This window comes from Alexandromys fortis, unplaced genomic scaffold (assembly GCF_014885135.2).
Source record: "Alexandromys fortis isolate MF-2015 unplaced genomic scaffold, M_Fortis_MF-2015_v1.1 scaffold_0, whole genome shotgun sequence".
Taxonomy (NCBI): Eukaryota; Metazoa; Chordata; class Mammalia; order Rodentia; family Cricetidae; genus Alexandromys; species Alexandromys fortis.
Window position 1 is genome coordinate 47,420,590 of NW_026067949.1, and position 25,628 is coordinate 47,446,217.

The window sequence follows — 25,628 nt, forward strand, 5'->3', positions numbered from 1 at the left end:
CACTCACTCACTCACACACCACGTCCTCTGAGAACTCAGCTGGCTGCAACCGCGCACACCCCGCCCCAGCGCGCGTCCCAGGCCGGTGGAGCGCAGATCCAGATCCCCAGCGCAGCCGCTTGGCCGGGTGTTCCCGAGCCTCAGGTGGCGCGAGAGGGAGAGCCCGCGCGTGACAACCCGGTTGCCCACGCCGAGACCTTCAGCCCTCCGGTCCTCGAGGGGAGCGGAACCAGCGCGTCAGCTACTCTGAGCCCACCTGCCGGCCCTCGCGGGCCCGCTCCAGCTGTGCCGGGCTCCGGGCGCCAGCTTCACCGCTGGAACGCTACGCGAACTCTGACTCCTTCTCCTGCGCCTCCCGAGTGCCCCAGACGACCCGAAGAAGCGTGGCGCGACAGCGGGAGCTCGCAATGGCCGGGGCGCGTGGGTTACTGTGTCTGTGGCTGGGCTGCTTCTGCCTGAACCTGGCGCAGGGACAGAGACAGAGCCTGCACCTCTCTGAGCCCCGCCGGGCTGAGACAGACGACCGCACGACAGGTGGTGACCCGAGTCCGGACCTGCCGCCGCACGACAAGGTGTCGGAGCATATGCTGTGGCTCTATGATAGATACAGCGGCGGTAGTAGAGTTCAGGACACCCGGACGCCCGGCTCACAGCCCCTGGGTCCCCAGCCCCTGCGCGGTGGCAACACCGTCCGCAGTTTCCGAGCCGCAGCTGCAGGTGAGTGCGGAGGGGAGGGAGCCCTTCCCGCCCCGGAGAGCAGAGGGCAGTACCTCCCGCCGTGCCACCCCGCTGTCTCCCGGCCCCAGGCTGGGCAGTCCTGAGACCTTTCTAGGTGGCTGCCTTCCGGTCCCCTGCCCTCTCGGAATTCTCCAGCTGCGTTCTGGATGAGCCCAGTTTGAGCCGGACTGAGACCGGCAAGTGGGAGAAGAGTTGGGACAGTGGCGGAGCTTAGTTAGGGGTGCAGCATGGGAAGAGGCCAAGGGACAACACCACAGCAGACTTGCCTTCTCCCGGGCACAGAGAGATCTTTCGCTGTTGGTTAAAGTGCTTGGCGGAAACTCCCTCCGACAGGCTTTGGCTGCCTTTATTCTGAAACGGATGCCATTTTATGCCAACCTCGGGCCAGGAGAGAAAAGTGCACTCAGCGGGCAATTCCCCAGACCCAGCACTCTTAACTCCACGACCTCTGTGTTACCATATCTGACACTTTCTTCTTGATAGTCCCCTAGTGGCAAACAGACAAACAAAACCAGGTGCGAGAGTGTTTAGATTATTTCTAACCCATCTGGGCTGGTAAATCTGGCGTGGTCCAAGCTGGGAAGAGTTGGGGACGGGTCTGGGACGAGGCTGCCTGTGGAGAGTAAACATCTTTTAGTACCAGCGACGGAAATCTCGTCTTCCCATTTTTCAACACAAATCATTGACACTGAAATTCATGTCTTAACGCCACCCCCACCCCAAGCCAGCCAGCCCTTGTGCTGCAGTGAACAGTTTACTCCATCAGCTTGAGGGCAACTTTCCTGGACACTCAGTGTTTATATCTGCTTTGAGGTTGCACTAGGGGCTGTGTACACCACCTTCAAGATTAAGGAATAGGTGATTGCAAAGTCTGCCTTTCGAGCTTGTGTTAAGAACCAGCAAGAATGTTAAAGGATAGAGACTGTGTCTGGACTGCTCTCTTTCAATTCTGTCCAAATTACTGGATGGCTTACCCCCTCCCCAACTTAACTAGTTAGGACCCTGGCAAAAAAAAAAAAAAAAAAAAAAAAAAAAAAAAAAAAAAAAAAAAAAAGGAGGGGGGAGTAATCCATCAAAGAAATCTCTTGCTTGTCACTGGAATTCATGAATTCATTCTGCAACTCAGAGGCATAATGACATCTACAATCTACAATAAATGTGAGTTGTGCTTTAATACAGAGAAGTCTTTTGCTGGAATCTGAGATAAGTCAGATTTCACTTTCTTCATAGACCCATGGGCAGGACAGGTAAAGAGCTGTCCTCTACTGAGGACACAAAAACCCATCTTGCCTGTGCATAGCCTCCTAACCACTTAAAGAGAGACCCTGACAGCTGACCACAGCAGAGACCCTACTGTTTACATTAATGAACCATTGACAGTGGAGCTCAGCAAAAAGAGCAGTGTGGGGCTAACAAGGTCTGGAAGAGGGCTGGTGGGTGGGCAAAGCAGGTGGCAATGAGGAAAACATCCAAATCCCTCTGGCTTTGATATTTTTTATTTGATTTTTTTCCCCAGAGAATAGTTGAGGCATCCAAGTGACAAATTATTTTTGTATCAACAAGTTTTCTTTTGAATGCGGATCGCAGTGTTAGGAGGTAGAACTTGAGTTTGTCTCATCCACACACCTAGTTTGGCTACTGATTTTAGACTGAGCAAATCATGGATAAGAACCTAATCACATCTCTGGCTTTCACTCATTCCACCCATTATAACTCCAATGCCCATTATCAGCCTCACCACAGTGTTAAACCAAGAATGATAAACTCTGCCCCAGGCCAGACACTCCCTTGAAATGATGGATTGCAGCTTGGAACATATACACAAGGCTGTGAGCCCTGATAAGAAAAGGAATCACTTTAGCACCCTACATACTGTCTTAATGACTTATTCATCAAATGTAGACATGAGTGTGTGTGTGTGTGTGTGTGTGAGAGAGAGAGAGAGAGAGACAGAGAGAGAGAGAGAGAGTGTGCTAAAGTGCCAGGTTACCTCTACTTAGAGACTCCTGGAGAGGTGGCCCATGTTGGACCCCTTCCAGGATGTTTAGTTGTTCACACGGTGATATGATTTTGCTATAAGGCCCTTCTGACTGACATGAGACATGATTCTGGGGAGGAAAGTGCTAAAGCTGTCACGTACTGCTCTCCCCAACACACCCTTCACTAGGTGACCTGTGTTGATGTAGGCAAAAGACGCCATCTGTGTTAATAAATTAGATTTGTTTTCCCAGCCCACCATGCTTAAGCTCCACAACATATGTGCCTCTCTCTATCTAAGTAAGACGTTACAGATTTTATGGAAGGTCGGGTGTCTATGCTCTGTTTATAGAGTGCCTACTAATCTTCCAGGCTCTGCTAGTGCTTACTCAGGCTGAGTTATAGCCTTAGAGAGCCATTTGCTCCTTGGAACCTAACTAATTAGAATTACTTATTGTTCTAAACCTAGAATAACTGGAGTTGAGCTGCTGTGGCCTCCCTCTGATTACTTGCTACTTAAACCATTACTGATGGCAGGTGGTGTAGATCCTCAACACACTTGCACTAACCTCTTTTCTCCTCTCTCAGCTCCAGGCAGCTGATATGCCAAAACCAATGGTTGGGTGTCTTGAAAGCTTTTCTTTTGATATGTAAGACTTTATGCAAAGATGGGTTTTATCTTTTCCTTTGTAAAAAGTGATTCACAAAGTTGTGGCTGATAAAGAATTCCAATCTGCTAGAAACACATCATCTGGAGGGAAGACAAAAAGATGTGAGATTAACTTTTATTTTAATCTGGATTTAAGTGTGTCCTTGGCTACTATCGACCTACACAGTACTTTACATAAGGTTTTCTCCTGTCCTGATCGTTCACGGTAAATAATTTATCTTCTTTATTTCCATAGACACTTGATCTTACTTGTCTTAGTCGTAACTTCTCTAGGAAAAGCAATGAGAGCTGAGTTTTCTTATTAAAAAACTATCACCACTTATGACACACAGCTATAAAAATATCACATTTCAGAGGATGCATATTACCTTTAAGGAAAGTATACTTGCCTTCATGAATAATATCAGGAAGTATTGAAGTACTGCAGACTCAGGAGTGAATGTTTTGCCTCGATAGAGAAGGATGGGGGATGATTCTTACCTAATCTGAACCAAAACCTTTCAATATCAAGGACTGTGGCTTTGACGTATTTCTAAAGTATGATGCTAGCCGATAAGGCTATAGGAAGGTTGATATATGATCCAGGCCTGAATAATCATTACTAGAAATGCACATGAAGAAGCCAGTGCCCCGAAAGATACATGGATCAGTGGGGAAGGCTCGTTTTTGCTGGGTTTCATGACAAGAGAATATAATGATGTTATTAAGACATAGTAATCAAGCTTCCAGGCACCTAGAAACAAGGCTTGAAACTCTAGAGTCCTTGGATTGTATGATGTTTTCATTTAAGGGACAATAGTACATCTGGAGGCGAGGCACTGGGATGCGCAGCTGCTTTGAATTATACACTACTTTGAATACATGATATAGCCTCTAATGAAGTTTTACTGTAATAGGCAAGACAGCTTTACAATTCCTGACATTTAAAAATCCATAATACCATGAATTCTTGATTATTCATGCTAGATGGAAAGGAAAAAGAAAATGAATTATATTTTTAAAAAAAAAAAAAGAAATCAAATATAGCTTTGTAGTGTGGTTACGCACACTCAAAGATCCCAAGAGAGCACAAAGGTCAAAGTGAAAAACTCCTAAGCAGATAATTCACTCAAGCAGACGATTTACTCAATTTTATAGACTACAACTGCATATATAATAAGGAGCTGAGAGAGCTACATGCATTACCTGAGTCATGGAAGTTCATAAGTGCTTGTTTGATTTCATCAAATATTTTAATTAGATAGAAATGTGAAGGCCAAAATTGCTTTTAAGTCTTTTTGCATTATGAACTTTTCTATTAGGAAGACAGATTGAAGAAAACAGGTCCTTTGATGGAAGCATAAAAGGTCTTCATAATATATTTGCTGGACGAATTCTCAACACGCAAATCTAATTTCAAAATTGGTTCTTTCTAGTGGCCTGATCTTATTTTATAAAGGGAAATTTCACAGAAAGTGGTCTCTGGAAGGTACTATATAAAACTGGGTGCTGAGGTCAAATGAGTTGGAAAGAATGGTCAGTATGGAACAGGCCCTTTAGTGGGAATGTCCCCTTAAAAGAGCAAGTATTCTCCCTCCTCCTCAAGAGAACCTTCTGAGAATTGTGGCCCTAGGATGTCTAGTTGGAAAAACATGGGTTCAAGGGCATCCTAATTCGCCATAAAAGATCTGTAAAACTCAGTGCCCATCTGACTACAGATGAGCTGGGCTCTCTCTTCCCAGCAGCACAGGCTTGGGACACATGATTACACTGTCCCCTTAATGACTTAGGTCCATTTGGCATGGTCCTGTGTTCTTGTTTCCAGGTTACACACTTCTCTCTGTCTAACTGCAGAGCTTCTGTGTCTGCATTTTATTTTCTCCCCTTCTGTAGGAGTCATTGTTTTTTCTCTGTGGCTGATATTTATTGTTTTATGGCAGGCATAATATCTTGAAAGAAAAGTCATGTTATTTGTGGAAAAATACAGTAGTGGAAATACATATCACATCATTAATATTTGTGTCAGCATACATGCCTTGATGAGAGGAACTCTTACTCAAGGCTTCTCTCCAGTGCCTGCTGTAGTTGAGAGATCTAATGAAGTTATACCTATCAGGAATGCCTGTGACAATCGCTCTGCAATTTGACATCCATTGTCTATGACCTAATCAGGTTTCTGTGCTACATTATGGAGAAGAACTTTTATACCCAAGTTTTAATAATTTTCCTCAAATTTGCTGATTTTGCAAATTCTGATAATTAATATCTTCATCATTTTTATTGTAGCAGAAGAAACAGAAAGCTGGAATTCTTACTGTTAAGAATTCTGTCATTAAACAGAATTTGAGAGAGGGAAAGAGAGAGAGAGCATGTGTGCAGTGTGTGTGTGTGTGTGTGTGTGTGTGTGGTGTGTTGTCTGTGTGTGAGAATGCCATGTGTATCTAGGTGTTCTTAAATGCCAGATGAGAGTGTCAAATTCTTTAGAGCTGGATTCTGAGAAGACATCCACCTGTCTTCCAAAGGCTGGCTGGCCATCTCCCTCTCTTTTAATAAACCCATCAGGTCACAAACACCCTGAGAAAGAAGGAGAGGAAATTTTCATCAGCTTCCTTTGAAGCCTTCAGCACAGAAAAACCTAACACACTGAATGAAACAAGAGATAGAATAGCAATCCACAATTCAGAGAGTGTTGATCATGTTGGGATCCTGAGCACTCGGGAGCCACTCTAGAGGAGCCGTCCACGGGGCTCACAAGTGCACACGTGCCAGGTGAAAACACAGACGAGAGCTCCAGTCCCACAGTTTGCTTGCAAATGTCCAATATGGGCTGAAGAATTCTCACAAGATTCTTGGTGATCTCCATGCTCCACAACACAGAATAACCAATTTCAAGGATTCTAGTAAGAAACGTTGTAACCCCGCTTTGCTCAGCCACCAAGGACAAGGCAGAACTAATCACCTGTTGAAAATAGGGTTGGAATAGCACGAACTGTGCCGTAAGATGAGTTCTGTGTCAACACCATCCTGTAGTACCCTGGGATACTAAAACACATCTTATTTCCAACATTTGAGATGTGTTTATGTTTTATGTGAAGCCAGAGGGGAAACGTTTTTGAAAAATATTAAAGATACTCATGTTTCTAAACTTGTATTATTTCTTTACATTGACTTTTTCAATTGAGTTTCACTTTTTGTTCTGTGAGATAGACTCAAGTTTGGTTTAACCACTTTCATAGGTGAGAAACGAAGCCCAGCTATGTTAGATGAACTAGCAGTATGCTCAAGATTAGAATTCAAATCTTACTTGTAGGTTTAGCCAACAGAAAAATGAAACTTCTAGCTCCTCCCCCCTTTTCTATATTAAAATCATTTAGCTTGCTGGGTATGGGGACACATGCCTTTAATTCTAGCACTCATGAGGCAGAGGCAGGCAGATCTCTGAGTTCGAGATCAGCTTGGTCTACAGGACAAGTTCTGGGGCAGCAAAGGCTGCACAGAGAAGCCCTGTGTCAAAAAAAAAAAACAAAAACAAACAAACAAGGAAAACAAAATCATAATCATTTACCACAACCAATCTCCGAGTCCGGCAGCTAGACTCAGTTCAGTCTCCACATTAACACAAGGGATGATGCTGAAAGTTGCTGTGAAAGGAAAATACACGGTGTGCCACACCCTAGCTGCTTAAAGTAAGAGGGATGGACACAAAGACAATCTTGAAATTCTAAATTACTGGCTGCAGTTAGTACGTAAAGAAATGTTTGCCAGGATCTTACTTAGTAAACTAATAAGAAGTAACTGAGGCTAGTTATACAGTGAGAGAATTGTGCCCAGGCCCTTTAAGTGATAGCATTCCCAGTGTAGGGAAGGCACTGTGGCTATTGAGTGGTGGTGAGGCTACTGTTGACGGAAGGAGGTGTACCTTAAAACTAGGTAGGTTGCAGGAGGATTCAGCCAACACAGGATGCTTGTTCCACTCATGCCTGACAGGATGCTATTTTCGATAAATGAAAAAGAAATCTTTGCCTTTAAAAACAGCCATCTTTGGCCCTTGTAGAGCATTCAAAAGTGATGTATCAAAATTGTGTGCCTTTCTCTCATCCGTGCAGAGGGTTTTCAACACAATTTGTTTGTTCAATTGAGAGAGACGAGACCTAGGGTTTCCCTTCTTAGCCTTTGGAAGGCAGAATTTCTCTCACTTTGCCCTGACAATTTGGGGGACCTGCCGCAGTTTGTCATATGGTTTGAATTCAACACACATCTCAGTTGAATTGAATATGTTGTTTAAGTTGTGAGTCGAGAAAAGAGAGTACCAAAGCCATCATCCAAGAACACTATCTTGGCTTTAAATAAATTGGCATTAATAATTTCCAGGGCAGTATTTTATCATTAACTTCATAAAATAACTGTTTTAATAATTCTCATTTTCATAGCCCAAGAAGGAAATTGCAGAGGTCCCTCATACTCAAGAACGGTTCCTCCAGCTTTGGGGAGTTTGAAGTTACTTGACATATTTTTCGCCTTGGCGTTAAGTAGGAAACACTCTTGAACTTGGTAAAGGTATCAGCTGTTGATTTAACAAATTGAACAAATGGTCTTCAGTTGATAGGTGATCTGGACTGTCAAAGTAATCAAGGGGCATTAAAAGAGTCCCAGGACCTGTCTGCCCCCTGGGAGTTCACAGTCCAGGAATGCCCTTGGGTGGAGGTTCTGTGCCCATAGTTAGTGAATGTGTTTCTAGTCTAGAAAAATATACATTAGCTCATCTTTTGCTGCTGTTTTGCTCTGGACAGAGTGAAGAGCTGTTTTGGGATCACGCAAGACTTGATCATTTGACTGAGACGTCAAAATAATACAAAATGTCATGACTTGTGTTCAGCTTCAGAGCCTCTGTCTGAAAGAAGAAGGCAACCTGGGGCAGAGCCACCTGACCCACCAGGAATGGCTAGTCAGCTAGTGACTTCTGGGTACCTTCATCCCCCACCCCCAGACACTGGGCCTTTCTAGAAACTCAACTTCCTCTGGAGGAAGACATGGGGAGTGGGTGGGGAAACGTGTACTTAATTACAGATTTTCAGTATGGTTGAAATATTTTCCCTGCTTCCTAGGGATTTAACTAGCCATCAAGATTTCATTTGCTTTAAAATAGAACTTCTCAGGGAAAGCTTTCCATTGTATCTGCTAATTCCCTTTGAAAACGTTCTGCATGGGAAAACGTTCTGCGTGGGTCCGCATGACGGTGCACTGCCTCTTTTGTGCCTGCCTCACCGTCTCAGCTAGTACGAAGGATAGGTGACAAATGGAGATCAAAATGGTTCTACGACCCCTAAGCTGCAGCCTGGTCACAAGCCCCCAAACTGGAGTCCACTCTCTAAGCTCAAGTCTTGGTTTTGTTTTTCAGATAAAATCAGGAACACATCTTCCACCTTTATTTAATGATTAGAAAGATCAATACAGGCAAAAGGCAACCCGAGTTCCCCTCCAAACAGTGGCTAACTTGCCAGCGAATTTCTGTGTCCTTTCATTTTATAATAAGTGAACAAAACTAGTATATTCATTTTACAGAACAAAATAAAGGAAGTCACTTCTTGAATACGGCTGAAGGGTCAGGGAAACGCCTTGCACAGCAGAGCCCTGTCACCAAGGAGTTCACAGTGTTGTGAAGGAGGCATCGCGCAAAGAAATAATCACAGAGGCAGGGGCCTAGCCAAGGAGTGGGTTGTCAGCACAAACTGACCTCCTGGCTAGAGCTGTTGCTTTCAAGGAAAAAAAAAAAAATCTCCCCTGGAAGAGACTAGCTTAGTGGGATAGCTTGTCTAGCTTGCTCAAGACCCTTCCGTCTCCAACACAGAAACAGACCTTCCAAACCACCCTCCAGTTCTCAGATATGGAGAACTCTCAAAAAAGTCAGAACACAAGGTTGTGTGTGCTTGGTAACGCTGACCCAAGTGCTGTAGATGGAGTGCCTGAACAGAAAATTTTTGTGCAGAGTGGCCACCAAACAGTATGAAATTAGCGCCACCTATTGGTAGCTGTGTTTTCTCATTTAAAAAAAGCCACCTCTTTTCTGCTTTGAGAAAAGCTAGAAACAAACCTGTTGTGTTTTGCTGTGTTTTGCAAGGTTCCTAAGAAGTTTCTGGTTCCTGAACACCTTCTGTTACATTGTGGTGACACTCCTGTAATGCTATTGACTTACAGCTGCCTTCCTGTGAGTCCCATACATGTTTCTCTGTGAAGCTGGAGTCATGACTTATATGACCCTGCCTCCAGCCCCCATTCAGCTTTGACTTTTAGAGTTCGGGCTCACCTACGGCACTGAAAGACAAATCATGATTGTGATCTGAAGCCTCTCATATATTCAAACGCAATTCTTGAGGATGGAGAGATGGCTCAAAGACTAAACGTGCATACTGCTCTTTGGGTAGGATAGGCGAGGCATTTGCTTCCTAGCACTGGCCTCACAACCACCTGTAGTTATAGGTCCAAAAAGACCTGAAGCCTCTCAAAGAGTGTGGTTATCACTCCTCACCAAAGAAGCTTGTCTCTCCGTCAAGTGGAGACCACTATAGAACCACAACCAGACACAATGCAGAGAGCAGGGGGCTTGTGGAGACTCTATCCCCAGGGGATTCCTCTGTAGACCAGCTTCTGCATCTGCTGCTCAGGGAGCATTGTGGGAAAGGAGGAAGAAAGCTCAGAGGGACCAGAATGCCAGGAAGTCTTCTATGAGACTGGAGCAATTCAAAGCAGGCTGCACAAACATGATCTAATAACAACAGTAGCTAACACTGAAGGGGGAACATCTCACAGGGTCCACCCCTAGACAAAGAACTGTAGGCAGCTAATGACTGCTGAGAGAGGCTTAACCTCTACCAAGGATGAGCCTCTTAACTGGTTAACTAATACAATTAACCCTGAAACCACATACATAGAAACAACATGAACTCAGTAGGTTATATTTATATATTTGTAAGGTATATGTGTATGTGCGTGTGTGTGCATGTATGTGTGGTGTGTATGTGTGTATGTGATCATAATCAAAGAAAAAGTCTATCAATTTGAGAGCTTGGGGTCTGTACTATGATGTTTTGAGATTTCCTCTGTCAAAGAAATTAATCCAAAACTCTTCACTTTAGCTTCAGGCAGACTTTTTATAAAAGGGCAAAAAGCATCCATATTCTTCACCAAAATATTAAAAGATCAGTTTCTAGGCCACATACTAACATTCTTTTCCTCTGAAACCTCTTGATCCCTACAGTTCAAATCATTTTCAGCACCACTGTCTTCCATGCTCCTACATATCCCATTAATCAGGGCTTAAACCATCCCACTGCTTTCCTAACCCAAAGTACCAAAGTCCATATTACTCCAAACAAAATTATGGTCAGGCCTATCATAGCAGTAACTCAGTTCCTGGTCCTAACTTCTATCTTATTTAGGGTTTCTATTGCTGTGAAGAGACGCCATAACTATGGCAAATCTTGTAAAGGAAAACATTTAATTTAGGTGGCAGCTTACAGTGTCAGGGGTTTAGTCCATCATCGTCATGGCAGGGAGCATGGCTGCGGGCAGGCAGACATGGTGCTGAAGACAGAGCAGCTACATGTTGAAATGCAGGCAACAGGAAGTAGACTGAGTATCACACTGAGTGAAGCTTGAGCAAAAGAGACCTCAAAGCCAGCCCCCTCCATGACACACTTCATCCAATAAGGCCACACCTCCTAATAATGCCCCTCCCTTTGGGGGGTCAAAAATCTTTCAAACCACCACAGTTACTATTGCTGTGATGAAACACCATGAGAAAGGCAACTTGGGGAGGAAAGGGTTGATTCAGTTTACATTTCCACAGCACTGTTCATCATCAAGGAACTCAGGACAGGAACCGAAACAGGGCAGGAACCTGGAGGCAGAAGCTAACGCAGAGGCCATGGATGGTTACTGCTTACTGGCTTGTTCCACATGCCCTGCTTAGCCTGCTTTACTGTGGAATTCAGGACCACCAGCCCACACAGGTGTTACCATCACCTCCTCTGTCAATCACTAATTAAGAAAATCCCCTCCAGGTTCACATGCAATCCAGTTTTATGAGACTTTTTTAAATTAAGGTTCCTTCCTCTGGGATAACTCTAGCTTATATAAAGTGGACATAAAACTGTCCAGCTCTAGAGGACATGAGAAGAGTTAGAAGGGAGGGGCACTGAAGTGGTGAGAGGAGGGAAGGGGAAGCAGAAAAGTGGTGTGATATATTTTAATTTGTGTCCTGCAGAATATCTAGCAGACTCTTTTGTGTAACAGGAACCCCGAAGGACCATCTCCCATTTAGGCAAGCTCAGCAGCCATTTCTCTGTGGGTCCTGCATGTCTAGTTAAGCAGTCCAGGCAATAGCAGTTTCTTGCCCAAATTGCTAGCAAACTCTGTAAGGAGCCTCTTCGATGCCCATCTTCCTCTTGAAGTAACTGGTGCTGCCAGGAGCAGACGTGTCTCACTGTCATGAAAAGTCTTAAGTTCTTAAACATTTTAAATGTCATATTCTGAAGGTCTCTGAAAGATTTGAAGAAGATTTATCTAATTGAATTATATCTCTATATATTTAAAAAAATCTAACTAACATGACTACAAGCTTGACTATTATAGATGATTATCTATTAACCTATATTTCTTAATTGTACATTACATTTTTAAATGAACTACACAATCACAACATCTTAATCAAGATTGATCTTAAATTTATATCAATAAACCAAGATCTATACCAATGCAAATTATTCATATCTATATCATATCCCCCTTTAAATGTAAATAAACATTTATAGACAATATTTGAGAATATGGGCACAATTTTCTCCATACTGCTTCCTGCTGATTGTTGGGCATAGTAATTTTTAGGGGTGTTCACATTGGCCTTCAGTGAGGGGGGGGGTCTTGTTCCATCAAACCACATCAGTCTGGAAGCAATTCACAGGTTCTCATCCTCTGTGAAAACAAGAGAAGAACCTCTTTTCCAAAGTAACATATCCTTAGACCCAAATTTGGAAGTCATGATATGTTTATGTTAGCTTACCTTAGCAGCCCCAAGAATCAAATGTCTCTCTACAGTAAAAATATAAAGATAACACAATAATATACATAATCCAGACTCTCTGTGAATTTCCCATTTTTACCTGGCTTATTTTTCTTTATTCCTCTTAATCTATGACTATCTATACTCTGTCTCTTTAAAGACTTTACCCTTTTTTTTAAAGGACTAACTTTATCTTATGACTCTCTATACTCTTTTTCTTCTCTCCTTCAAGTTTACGTACCAACGTATCCAACACCATGACTCATCTGGATTTGTCTCAATTAGACAATACCATCCCAGACAGTGAGGTTCTAGTTAGCTAATGGTTAATTGGGTCAATGTGTGTTTTGATGGAGTTCTTTCAATTAATCCTTATAATAATTTTATAGTTGATACTACTAAGTGTACTTTATAGATGAAGGAACCAGCAGTTTTGGAGTTTAGCTATTGTCTACAGTATGTATGAGTCTTGGCCATAGGGCTTTTACTGCGAAATAAGGCACTGGACTAAAATCGGAGAGCTAAGTTGAGAAGGCAATGTAATAGAATTCTGGCAGTTAATTGACATTGAGGATTGGAGCTGAGGAGGAGGCTAAGTGATAGCAGGGTACAATGCCAGGAGAAGTGTGTTTGAAAGAATGACATATTTAGATGGAATGAAATAGACTGTGGAGGAACGAGACAAGGTAAGTTTACCAAGTGAGACAGTGTCACCCCATCCTTTGGTGTTCATCAATTCCCCGCCAGTGTACTTGTGAGCAACCTTTCATTGCCAGGTACTTGAAATGGGCAGCCTTCTCCTCCTTTCATTCTAAATGCCTCTCAGCTTTGTGAAGTTTCGGTAAAAGTATATGTTGCGGTGACTGGGCTGAATTACGGGCAGAGCCCCTGAACAGCCCTGATGCCATGGCTTTGTTATGAAGGTCTGTAAGATATTATCCAGTGTCATGGATTATACAAATGTGCACAAATGGCAGTTTCCTCCTTTTGCTTCGCACAATGTTAAAAATGAGTAAAATATGTTTCCCATTGCTCTGCCCCCATGTTTGGGGGATTGATGAACTCATTTTAAGTTTCCACATCTTTATAAAAATGTTTTGTTTTTTACTGAAACGTGGTTTTGATCAGGAACATAATTTCACGATTACGTGTGTGTTTCTGAAATAAGTATGTATATGGAACAAGTGCATGGAGGCAATCTCTCTGGGACAAACCCCAGGGTCTGGATTCTTCGGACCTCACCTCAGCCTAGCTAAAACTCAGTCGATAATCCTGAGAGAGCTGGTTTCTGCCTTCGCTAACCCGCTTCCTGCTCTTACTATTGCTAATTTCTCAATTAGTACAATGACTTAACAGCTGCAGTCATTTTACTTGATCTCTATACGTTTAGATTTCGAATTTATGGAATACCAAACTTCAGACAAGCTGAACAGCAACGCTGTGTTTTTACATTTTTTAAAGGTGTGGCTCATTCGTTCAGACACAGTATCCTAATGCTAAGCTCTTAACCAATCTTGTTTTGTAAAGCAGGTAGAAGGAGTCATAATTCCTATAACAATGTCAGTCTAGGCTTGGATCAGAACAGCAATTTATATTTATATTTAAGAAACACTAGAACTTTCGTGAACATTATACCTATCATATTGATTCTGAAGACAGAGGAGATAGACATTGTAGCCAAAGACTGGCTTGGTGGCTTCCAACAAAATAGATGTGGCTCCTCACACAAAAATTCTGATGGGAAAGTAGTAGTGGTAAGCTAGGCAAGGAATTTAATCAGTCTGGCAATAACAGAAAGACAGCAGAGATGAGTTCAACATCTCAACTCATCTTCAGAGAATTGGTGGGAGCACCAGGATTATATAGAGGAATAAATGGGGCAGGATGCAAAGGGTAGGTCTAAGGAAGCAATCCTGGACCAATTGTGGTCTGACTGTTCTTTGTCTCTGTTCTGTCTCTTCAAGTGACTCTGGATGAGTCCTTATCACTTGAAGAGACAACATGGTCCCCAAGATGATTTTTTTCTATAGGGGTATAGGAACAGCTCCAGCTTCCATGGTGATGCAATCATGCCCTTTTAGTAATAACTCCATAATAAAGTCAACTTGCCTGTAAAGCTTCACAGTTCCTGGAATTCAAAGTGGCTGCTTTCTGGAGATCTGGAAGCCCCTTTTGAAGGAGGGGTTCAGAATGGGGCACTCCCAGAGTCACCTGTGAAATACCTTAGTTGTTCTTATTGCTATGCTTCCATACTTGAGGGAGACCAGGCAAGGTACATTTGGGGCTTCATCTTTTTGCACCACCAGATTTTAGGCAGATAATCCTTCAGCCAGTCACAAATCTGGTCCAATTGAGCAGGAATCTACTCCAGAATAGAGAGACATGAAATGAATGCAAAGATGCCAGGCTTTCACGCTGTTTTTAGCAGTCTTGTGACCCAATGGGAGTCCACGTTCTTTATCCAAAGCAGTTTGGATAATGCAAAGTATTACAAAGTGTCTTTTGTAATAGGCTTTCCATTTTATGAATGAGAACATTATTTTGTCCAGAGTTATAAAGCTAATAAATCCAGGTCAAATTCTAGACCCTCTGCTTACACCAGAAGGATGCAGTGAGGAGATACAGGGTTTGTAGACACCTGTCTGGTATTCTCCAGAGCTCACACATCACCTGCTACCATACACAAACTAAGTGCCCTAGTGTGCTATAATTTCTGCACATTTATGGAGCTCCAGCTAAGGGCAAACTAGCAAAGCTGACTGAACTTGGCCGTGGTCTTCTTCTAAAACCCACTCCTGTCAGGTGAGTGTTTTCCCTAACAGAAACCCTCAATAACGAGAGGCTGAACAATTTTTGTTCTGTGTTGTTTTCCTTCTTAAAAAGTTCTTTCTTTTGAGACTATAATATAAGTACATCATTTATCCCTTCCCTGTCCTCCCTCCTGACACTCCCATATGCCCCTCCTTGCTCTTTTCCATGAGAGCAAAATTCACTATGAAATTAACTATCTTAAAGTGAGCGGATGATAAAGTGGCGGTGATGCTGTCAGGCGCCACACTATTGCAAAGTCCAACTTGTTCTGAAATGCTTCCGTCAACTGGAAGTAAAACCTCAGAACTGTTACGGAGTTTCTTCTCATTCCCAGCTACCTCTAACCCCCAACGAACCCCTCTGCTCCTATCTTTGGATTTAACTAGTTTAGATCGCTTAATGGAAATAAAATTAAACAGAAAGTGAACTTTCATATGTGGCTTCTTTGTTCTTGCCTAAGTTCTCAAGTGTCATCCATGTTCTAACACAGTAACAGCATTCTGTCTTATATAGACACTGTAAGTTGTTTGTCTGTCCATCGGCTGAAGACTATTCGGGCCGTTACCATCTTTGGCTACTCTGAATGTACTTAATTCAGTGTCTATCTTCAGTGTCTGAGGAATTTGCTTTATCATATGTTAATTTCCTGGTTAGGTTTTTGAGGAAATGCCAAAGTGTTTTCCATAGCAGCTGAATTAATGTATACCTACCCTAATAATGAGGAGTTCCAGGTTCTTCCAGTTCTGGTATCTGAGGCTTTCAGTTGTTGCCTGTGATAGCCACACTGTTTCAGCAGGTGCCATATCATTGAGGCTTTGGTTTTATTTCCCTGGTGACTGATGATTTTCAACATGTTTTCATGTCTTACCAGGAACTTGTCTGTCTTCCTTGCAGATGTATCTACTCACATCCTTTGTATTTGTTGAATTAAAGCTGTCCCTTGCCTGTTGCTTTCTGGCTACTAAAGTTTTAGATACACGGATAGGTGATATTTTATCGAATTCTGTAGGTCATCTTTTTGTTTTCTCAGTACATTTTAACTCTGATAAAGTCAATTTTATTTAGAACTTTTATTTATTGACATGTTTTTTTTTCTTTTTACTGAATTCATGTGGTGGCATATTCATGAAACCATTACCAACTCTAAAATCATGAGGATTTATCCCCATGTTTACTTCTTATAAGTATTTTAGAGCTTTAGCTGTTGTATTTAGTGCACTGATTTATTTTGAGTTGAATTTTGAATAGTGTAGACAACAGTAGTAGTTCCTATTTACTTCAGTTTCTCTCTTTGTTTTTCTTCCCTAGGAACTCTTGAAAGAAAGGGGCTGCACACCTTTAATCTGACTTCTCTGACCAAGTCTGAAAATGTTTTGTCAGCCAAACTGTATTTCTGTATTGGAGAATTAGTGAACATCAGCTCGAGCTGTCCGCTATCCCAAGGATGTTCCCATCATGCGCAGAGACAACACATGCAGATAGATCTCTCTGCGTGGATCCTCAAACCCAACCAAAGCCAGCTCTTGGGTCACCTGTCAGTAGATGTGCCCAGACCTTATCGAGACAGCATGACTTGGCTGTCGAAAGACATCACCCACCTCCTAAGAAAGGCTAAGCAGAACGAGGAGTTCCTCATAGGGTTTAACATTACTTCCAGAGCTCATGAGCAGCCCAAACACATGCTACTTTCCCCGGAGCCGTACATCTTGGTGTATGCCAACGATGCCGCCATTTCTGAGCCAGAAAGTGTGGTATCTAGCTTACAGAGACACAGAGATTTCCCCGAAGGAACTGTGCCCAAACTGGACAGCCACATCAGAGCTGCCCTCTCCGTTGAAAGGAGGAAGAAGCGTTCTACTGGAATCCTGTTGCCTCTCCAGAACAATGAGCTACCTGGGGCAGAGTATCAGTACAAGGAAGATGGCGTGTGGGAGCAGAGAAAGCCTTACAAGACCCTTCAGACTCAGCCCCCTGAAAAGAGTAAGAACAAAAAGAAACAGAGAAAAGGACCTCATCAGAAAGGCCAGACACTGCAGTTTGATGAACAGACCCTGAAGAAGGCAAGACGAAAGCAATGGATCGAACCTCGAAATTGTGCCAGGAGGTACCTCAAAGTGGACTTTGCTGATATTGGCTGGAGTGAATGGATTATCTCCCCCAAGTCATTTGATGCTTATTATTGCTCTGGAGCCTGCCAGTTCCCTATGCCAAAGGTAGCCACTGTCATTTACTTTGTGCTCGCTTTGTTTTTGCATGGGGTAGAGGAGCACGCTGAGTGTGTGTTTTCATTTAAGAAACTCTATTTGGAACCTTATTTATAACATTCTAAAGTATAGCATAATGGGCAATGTGGTTATGCTTGGTTTTTCTTTGATGATTGTTAAAAGTAATATGAGGTATGAAGGCTATGAAAACCATATGTGGAAAATATGCATTTTTGTTTCTAAACATGGTGCGTATCCAGCCATGTGGTCACTAGTGAATATACACCTGTCCTCAGTGAGCAAGCCCCAGATGGCAAAAGCTGATCTCTGAGTGGTATTTAAGGGATGTATGAAATCGTAGAAGCAACAAGAAGGAATAAAGGGTCTACTACCCTGCTGTGGGTCATTTTTGGATAAACATCTTCTCATGAGGTGAAATGTTCCTATGCAGGTCAAGATTTGGGTTTGGCTAGATCAACTGGCCTAAAACCTAACAGATGCATGTTTCATTTGCTAAACTGCGAGAGAGAGAGAGAGAGAGAGAGAGAGAGAGAGAGAGAGAGAGAGAGAAGAAAAGCAGAACGTGATGACAGTGACCTCCCCCAAGGCCCATCTTACCCTGCCAGAAATTACCTTCATTTATTCCAAAAGCATTAGAGACTGCATTTAATCATATAAGCTTGTTTTTGTAAGTCTTTCCGATTCCAATGTCCGTCTTTCCACGCAAGTCCAAATGGCAGGTCTCTCTGCACTGGAGTATAAATAGTACACTCTATAGTAAAATTAGCCACACCCTCGGGATCAGGTTTGGCTTATTACTCCACAGTCTCAGCTTACAACAGCTTAAATCTCTACCACTTAAAGGTGACTAAAAGGCAGAGTTCAGAAGAGGAACCACAGTGGGCTTTTAGTAAAACCTGAGACCATTCTTGCTATTCTCTAAAAATAGAGAAAAATGTTCCTTTTCTTCTTAGTCTGCAATTTTAGTTTATGGGTCTTTATATCGCTACTTTATGTTTTAATCCTGTGGTCACTGATTGACATACACAGAGAAAGGGCTGAAGACACAAAACCGGGTCAGGCTCAGGACCAGTGACCTATCCAAAATCCTGTTTTCCTTGTTAGTTATTTCAGAAAGATCAGTTTTGTACATTTCCTACGAAGTTGTCATTCCAGAGGAGTTTTGTAACTTTCTATTTTTAGAATACAACCTGAAGTCAGGGTTATGAATTCAGGGCTGTATCAAGAGCCTTATCTTACTTACCTCAAGATTCTTAAGAACCTTCAGTGCTCAGGCAAAATGTTCTCAGCTGGGGGGACATTCGGAATCCTGGGTACGGCAAAGATGGTGGAAGTTAAAAGCAGAGGTGTGTCCTATTTCAGGGTGTGGCTTGCGTTGTGACCTTGAGATATGGGAATGTAATCCAAAACTGACTTTAGGTAGGCCTTTAAGGTTTGTCCAAACAACCTCTTTTATTCCCAGTTGTTGTAGTTTCTTCTGGGTAACTTGGAGAAAATTTCCTTCTCTTCCTCCATCATGCCAATGAATGTTCAGGCTCCAGACAACATCTGAACACGGATGCCCAGTCCCTTTGCTTTTCATCCCCACACTCTGGAGAGCTCAGTTTCCACCTTTCTACAGTTCCTCCCCACTTGTGACTCTAACTTCATTCTGTTTCCTTCCACTGTCTGGAAACCCAGTCTTTTCAGAAGGGCTTTTGGAGGAAACTGAAGAGAATCATCGTTTGAAAGCTGCCATGGGCTATGTTAATAACTACAGAGATAAATTTAGGGAGAAGCATCTGTATACGTCAACCGTCATCCGCGGACGTACTTGTTCACTGATGCTGCTGCTGCGCAAACACTTTTTGGCAACAGCAGACTTGATAGTTTCTCCACCACTATGCAACAAGGGCCTTTTAGATAAGTCAGTAAAACTTTCTACATGTTGTTTTTTTTTTTGCTTTGAAACAGTGAAAGTAGAGGATAATAAAAATTACAGGACCTGCACAACAAACAGGGCGAGGAAATGAAATCACAGAGCAATGGACGTGGAGTAGTGGGTACTCCATAACCATTTGTCGTCCAGCTCGCCATTGAGGAGACTGAGTGGAACAGAAGAGGCGTCTAAAAAAACACTGTGTAGGGAGAGCAAGCACGCAAAGGAAAGCCACAAGGCAAGACAGGTTTTGTAAATGTATTCAGTCCTTTTTCAAACATCGCAAAACTGAAAATAGGATTCTCCCTCTGGGTTCAACAGCCCTGAGCTCTTCCAAGGAGGTTCTTTCAGGGGGAGAACGGGATGAGGAGAGGATCTGTGGCAGTAACTGGACTCATCATAATATTTGTTGAAACTTGGAAGGACATCAGAGCTCCAGGGACACATAGCAGGGATCCATGTAGAGGGCTTTTCTCCGAGGTTGCGATTCTCTTTCGCCAAGTCAAGAGCAGACGTTTAGCCTTGTGCAGAACTGCTTGACTTCCAGCATGTGCCAGGTCTTCCCTTTAAGCTCTAGTGACTTTGTATCTTCCAGTCAGCGCTTTAACAAAGGAGGATGGGAAGTATGAGGTACAAGGAAGAGGTAGTTAATAGGCACTGCTGTTAGCACAGTGTCTGATGTGGCATCCAGAATGAGATATTTAAATAAAAATAAAGTTTGACCAGCGGAGGAAAATGAAGGTCTCTCCTCAGATCAGCATAGCACATGTGGGCTGACTGAAGTGCCAAAGAACTTTCAGACTTCAGATATATATTTTGCCTCTGAGGAAAGTTCTCCCAGGCCAGACTCCTCTGTCGGGCCTCCTGTTTTTGGCCTCCTGGGTGAAAGCCCGGCCTATATGGCGGGGCCCTTCGTCTGCAAAAGTTGACAACCTGCTCTGTAATTCGGAACAGCTGTGTTCTGCCTTTCCCAAATTCCAGGCTTTGCCCTTTCACTGATTCCAATTAGATAGTTTCTGGGCCATCACACCCATGTGGGCTGGACTGGAAGAGCGTGGAGCAAAACCTCATGGCCCAGGTCAGGAATGAAGGTTCTTAGCGGCTGACATACTCTCCCCTTCCAGTGCATCTGTAATCAAATGTAACCAGAGGACGTCATCCACGGCTTGGTGGGGCAAGCCTGGCCACTAGAGGTGTCATTCACAGACACAACAATTTGGGTTAGTTTTTTTTTTTCTTTTTTCTTTTTCTGATTTCTGGCTCTTGCAGCCAGCCTCTTCTCCCAGAGAGAGACTCTTGGAAGGAAGCCATCTGATGAAAACTACCCAGATAGCCAGAGCCAAGTGCTGTGCCTCTGCCTCCCTCACCACCTCGGCAGCAATGGAAAACAGAAATTTCAAATGAAAATGATTGAGCCATTGTTCCTGACAGAGATCCAAGAAACCAACAAGGATTAGAGGAATGAAGTTATTTCTGCAAGGAATTGTGAAAAGGCTAGGAAGAGCAAAGATACAGAGTTAGGCAACAAATAATTGAAATACTTTGAACTGAGTATTCCATATAAAGAGATTCGCGTTTAATTGATTCAAAATGATAGACTATTAAAGATGCCTCTAGATCTTCCCGTTCTAATCTCAGCCATGAAGACGAGCACTATAAACTCGAAATCTCAACAAAACTCAGCAAAATGGCACCTGAATTGATGTGGAAGGTGGACGCTGTCGTAGGAGAGTGATGGGCACGGGGCAGGGCACAGATTCGCACTCGTGATTGGCGCCAGCCCCAAGCTCAGAAGAGAGGACATGAGAAACATGATCCTAGCTTGAAAACAAGACTTCTTACTGGCACAAGCTTCACACCAGCAAATGACAGCATGGATTATTTGTGCATGATGTGACCATTCCTGGTAACGGTAGCCCCAGCAGAGGATTCCATAGCTAGGCAAAGGGGATACTCCCTAGTCATCTGAGAAGCCCCTGATACAAACACCACCCCAGAATCAAGGGCTTGGGCCTGATTCTGGTAGGCCCACTGGAGACTACTCGTGTACTCAGTTTCTGAACACATCAGTTCTGACTTGGATTTAAAAAAAAAAAAAAAAAGACAGGAATTTTCCTTAGGAAACACCCACGAATATTTTCCATATCTACAGCAAGTCACTTGCACAGAATCTTTTATTTTTGTTGATAGGAGTCATTTCTCATAAGTGGGTAAAACGGAGGGTGTATGATTTCCTCTGAGTATTTCAGCCATTTAACAACATTGCTCCGACGTCTAGATGTACACTCTAGGAGCTGGGGGAGTCAGGGCATAGCTGGACTAACTGTTCAAGTACTCACCTAATTAAGGCTCTCCACACCACATGACATCTAGGCATCAAACATTAAACATAGAGAATAATATCAGAAAACCTGATTTTTCCTGCCTCCCAGGCTTTACAGCAAGCTGTTTGAAAGGCTGAGTCTTCCACATAGCTTTCAGTCAATGATAGAAAAAGTGGATTGTGGCAAGGGTTCCTTGTGAAGACCATTAATGGCAAGATTGCAGCCTGCAGTGGCTGTTCACTACCGTGTTACAACATTAATGGTAGCTCATGTAAACCTCACAGACTTGGGGAGGTCTTTTGCTTCTCTTTGTAAGTATTAGTTGTATAGACCTCTGGGAATCATTATGGCCTTCTGTATATACTTGCATGCCCCTTTGAGCCCTATATTTTTTCTAATAATTTTCATTCAGTAAACACATTTTAATAGAGAGCAAACACTATGTAAAGTACCAATACTGGGACTTCTTAAAACTTAAAGTGAGACTACCCTGTTCTGTAATCAATTAGAGCTGATCACACTCAATTACCACTTAACTAATTAAAACTATTTTAAATATGCACTTGCAGTCAGTAGGAAGCAAGAGTAAAACAGTGCTGTATTTATTAACAGTAGATACTTTACATTTTTTTCACAAAAATTAAAGTGTGGAGTATGGATTCTTCTTGTTGAAATGAAGAGATGGAATGATTTGGATAGCATTTCCCTTTCTCTGCCCGCACACCTTTGTTTAACTTGTTTTAATTTCTCTGATCGTATGTCAACTTTCTGCAATACCTCTCCATTGGCCTGGGTGCATCCTTGACCTTCTAACTTGTCCCGATTGTCCACTCTGGTGTTCTTTATTGATTGAGAATTAGGGTCCCAATTCACGGATCTTTTTAAAAGTCTCTGAGGCAGAAAGAAGTGAGAGTTTTAGTTGAAATAATATTGTCCATCTTTGGGGAATTATCCTCCTTTGTTTGGCTGTTGTTTCTTTGTTCATTGTTACTTTTGCTTTCCGCGTGGTTTCTGCTTTGTTTTGCTATAGAGTCTCCTGTAACCCTGAGGTGAGCTTCAACGACCTGTGTTGTTGAGGCTGGCCTCGAACTCCTTCCCTTTCTGCCTTCAATAGTCAGGACTACAAGTAGGCACCGCCATGCTCAGCTCTGTCAGTCTGCTTGCTTGTTGTGTTTGCGTTTTTGAGGGGCAACTGGGGACTCACACCTTACACATAGTAGGCAAATGTTCTGTTGAACCACAACTTGAGTTCTCAAATTTCTGTTTATAAATCTGTTTTTTTTTTTTAAAAAAAAAAAGTAATTTCATCTACCTAAGGAAAAAAGAATACTAGGAGAGATGAAGTGTTGCCAGGCATTGTGGAGTCCTAAGCACTCAGGGCTTCAGACTGTGGCTCTTCGCAGCTCTTCTAGGTAGAGCTGAGCTGTATGTAGCAGCTTCCTACGTGAAATGCTTTTCGTTTTCTCAGTGAAGAGATTTAACCAAGGTTTCCCTGATTGAACTCCTAACACCCGTGTGAAAACTTTAGACCCCATAGTTTATTCCCAGAGGACGTGGCCCACCTTAGACCACCAAGCCACCCTGTTTAAGTTGCCCATGGAGCAACAGTGACCCCCAGTGGTCAATGGTATGATCTTGTCCACTCTAATCTGTAGCCTGAACTGAATAATTGTGTTATACGAATGGAATAGTAAGTAACCAACCAAAGACTAACCCTTTGGGCAACTACTAAACAAATAAATAAGTAGCCTTCTATCCCACTCTGTTTTGTTTTAATAACGGTGAATAAATTTCACTCTAGAGTTGGTGATGATTGTCTCTGTTGGTGTGTTTTATTAGAGTTCTTCAAAGGTTCATAGGGGGTCAGGGACAATTCTTTTGTCATTGTAATTAAAAACACGGAGGATACATTAATTGGATGGTTCAGGGCTGCATTGTTTCTAATTAAATGATTCCTGCTAACAGAACCAAGTTCGGAGTTTCAGTCTACTGTTTACCAGCTGTTTGACTTCAGACACGTCATTTAACTTTCTGAGTCTCTGCAAAAATGTAACCAATTTGTTGTGAAGATTAAAGGCACCACCTACACAACTCCTGGAGCATCGCAGGCACTGTTTAGATGCTACATCCTTGGAGGGAGAGGAGTTTGGGCTGAGGATTCAATGATGTAGGCCTTTTTAGAACTGTTCAAACAAGTCCTTTTTCTTTTTTTTTTTTTTTTTAATGTAATAAGGTCTGGGGGAAAACAGTTTCACCTGACATGTTGCTCTTATTTCTCTTTCCAGTCTTTGAAGCCATCAAATCATGCGACCATTCAGAGTATAGTGAGAGCAGTGGGGGTCGTATCTGGAATTCCCGAGCCTTGCTGTGTGCCAGAAAAGATGTCCTCACTCAGCATCTTGTTCTTTGATGAAAACAAGAATGTAGTGCTGAAGGTCTACCCTAACATGACAGTGGACTCCTGTGCCTGCAGATAACCCGGCAAGAAGGAAGTCAAAGGCTCCATACAGTCACTGGTTGGGTTTTATGGACATTTCTTTCTTCTTTCCTTTCTTTTTCACTCTATTTGTTTTTGCACTGCCAATGCGTTTTGTCCCAAAAGATGTTTTATTGCAGAAAGAGAATGATCAAATAGATCGAAAATTTCCACCAAGCAAAACTAAACTTTATTTTCTTCTGAATGTAACTAAAAGTAAGATTTTGGTAAATGCGAACATCCATTTCTTTTTTTAATCACATAAGAAAAGCTATTACTCAAACTGACTTTAGGAGTGTTACAGACCCTGTTGACTTATTTTTGTATTGGGATTTAAAACTAGGTGGGAAATAACAGCAATACCTTACCGTCTGTCTCTACTCATCTAACGACTAAAGAGACGTAGATAGGAATCTTGAGGTTTTTATTAGTTTTCTTGCCTTAGATTCATGAACGACCCAGTCTACCATACACCCAGCTGGCTTTGATGTTCATGTAAAGAATTTCTGAGATTTGTTTACCTTTGCTTTCTCTCCACAATCATGGTGTATGTTGAGTTAGCATATGCTGAGGGCTAGTGTGTGTATACACGTGCCAGGTGCCTGCACTTTTGTTAAAAACCTTTTTTCCTTTTGTGGTTCTGAAGCTCCATCTTCATGGGATTCCTTTTCTTTTTCAAGATCATATTCTGATGAGCACCATCCACTCGTGATTGCCATGATTCAAGAGCATATGCCAAGAGCAATGCTTGATCCAGCCATCTGAGGGGATGTTTTCATTTCACTGCGTTCCAGAAAAAGAGAATCAGGAATTCCATTTTTGAAAACCCAGATGTAGCTCTCCTGTACCTCCTAAAAAAAAAAAAAAAGAAAGAAAGAAAGAAAACATTTTCATATGCTCTAAGCTAACTTCGGAAGTACTTCCTGAAGTTATCGGTTCTCTAGTTCTCTTGCTATTATCCTCTTTCTTCGTGTGCTGCTGTCCACAGACGTTGAGGCTTAAACCCCGTTAGAAATGACCGCGTGAATGACTATCATGTTCCCCACCTATTTCTAGGCTCTCCACCACAGAGATCAAGGTATCAGCCTTCATCATGGAACTTACAGTCACTTATATCAAAGTTTGCTAAAAGCTATCCACTAAGAAAGAGAGCCAGTCCAGACCACAGTGTGTTTCCACCTCCAAAAGTCAAAAGTGCCTCCTGTTCGAATTTTTGTCCTTGAAAATCGCTTTATAGTCTTTCCCTCAGAAAATGGAAATGTATCTCGGTGGGTAAAAGTGCTTACTCCCCAAGTCATTCCTGGGACCAACATGGTGGAAGGAGAGGAAGGACTCCCACAAGCTATCTTCTAACCTGTGCTCATGCGTGCACACACACACACACACACAATGTTAACATTTAAAAGATCTTGTAGCCGAGCAGTGGTGGCGCACGCCTTTAATCCCAGCACT

General features: G+C 42.6%; 1 protein-coding gene across 2 annotated transcripts; it reads left to right on the plus strand.

The window, feature by feature from the left end:
* The first annotated feature begins 6 nt into the window (after nucleotides 1-6).
* On the plus strand, nucleotides 7-25,622 carry Bmp3 (bone morphogenetic protein 3). 2 transcript variants are annotated; one of them, XM_050150069.1, is made up of 3 exons: nucleotides 7-717; nucleotides 16,542-17,446; nucleotides 23,986-25,622. In XM_050150069.1, exons 1-3 carry the CDS (start codon nucleotides 408-410, stop codon nucleotides 24,175-24,177), a joined length of 1,407 nt encoding a protein of 468 aa, XP_050006026.1. In that variant the 5' UTR covers nucleotides 7-407; the 3' UTR covers nucleotides 24,178-25,622. The 2 variants fall into 2 exon arrangements, with proteins under 2 accessions (XP_050006026.1, XP_050006027.1); XM_050150070.1 differs by having other exon boundaries at nucleotides 16,542-17,510; nucleotides 23,986-24,110.
* The last annotated feature ends 6 nt before the right edge of the window (nucleotides 25,623-25,628 follow it).

Excerpts from the sequence above, each read along its gene's own strand:
- Bmp3 (XM_050150069.1), top strand. The coding sequence starts at position 408 with ATGGCCGGGGCGCGTGGGTTACTGTGTCTGTGGCTGGGCTGCTTCTGC. Across the intron at positions 718-16,541 it reads TTTCCGAGCCGCAGCTGCAG|GAACTCTTGAAAGAAAGGGG; the intron begins GTGAGTGCGGAG and ends TTTCTTCCCTAG. Across the intron at positions 17,447-23,985 it reads GCCAGTTCCCTATGCCAAAG|TCTTTGAAGCCATCAAATCA; the intron begins GTAGCCACTGTC and ends TTCTCTTTCCAG.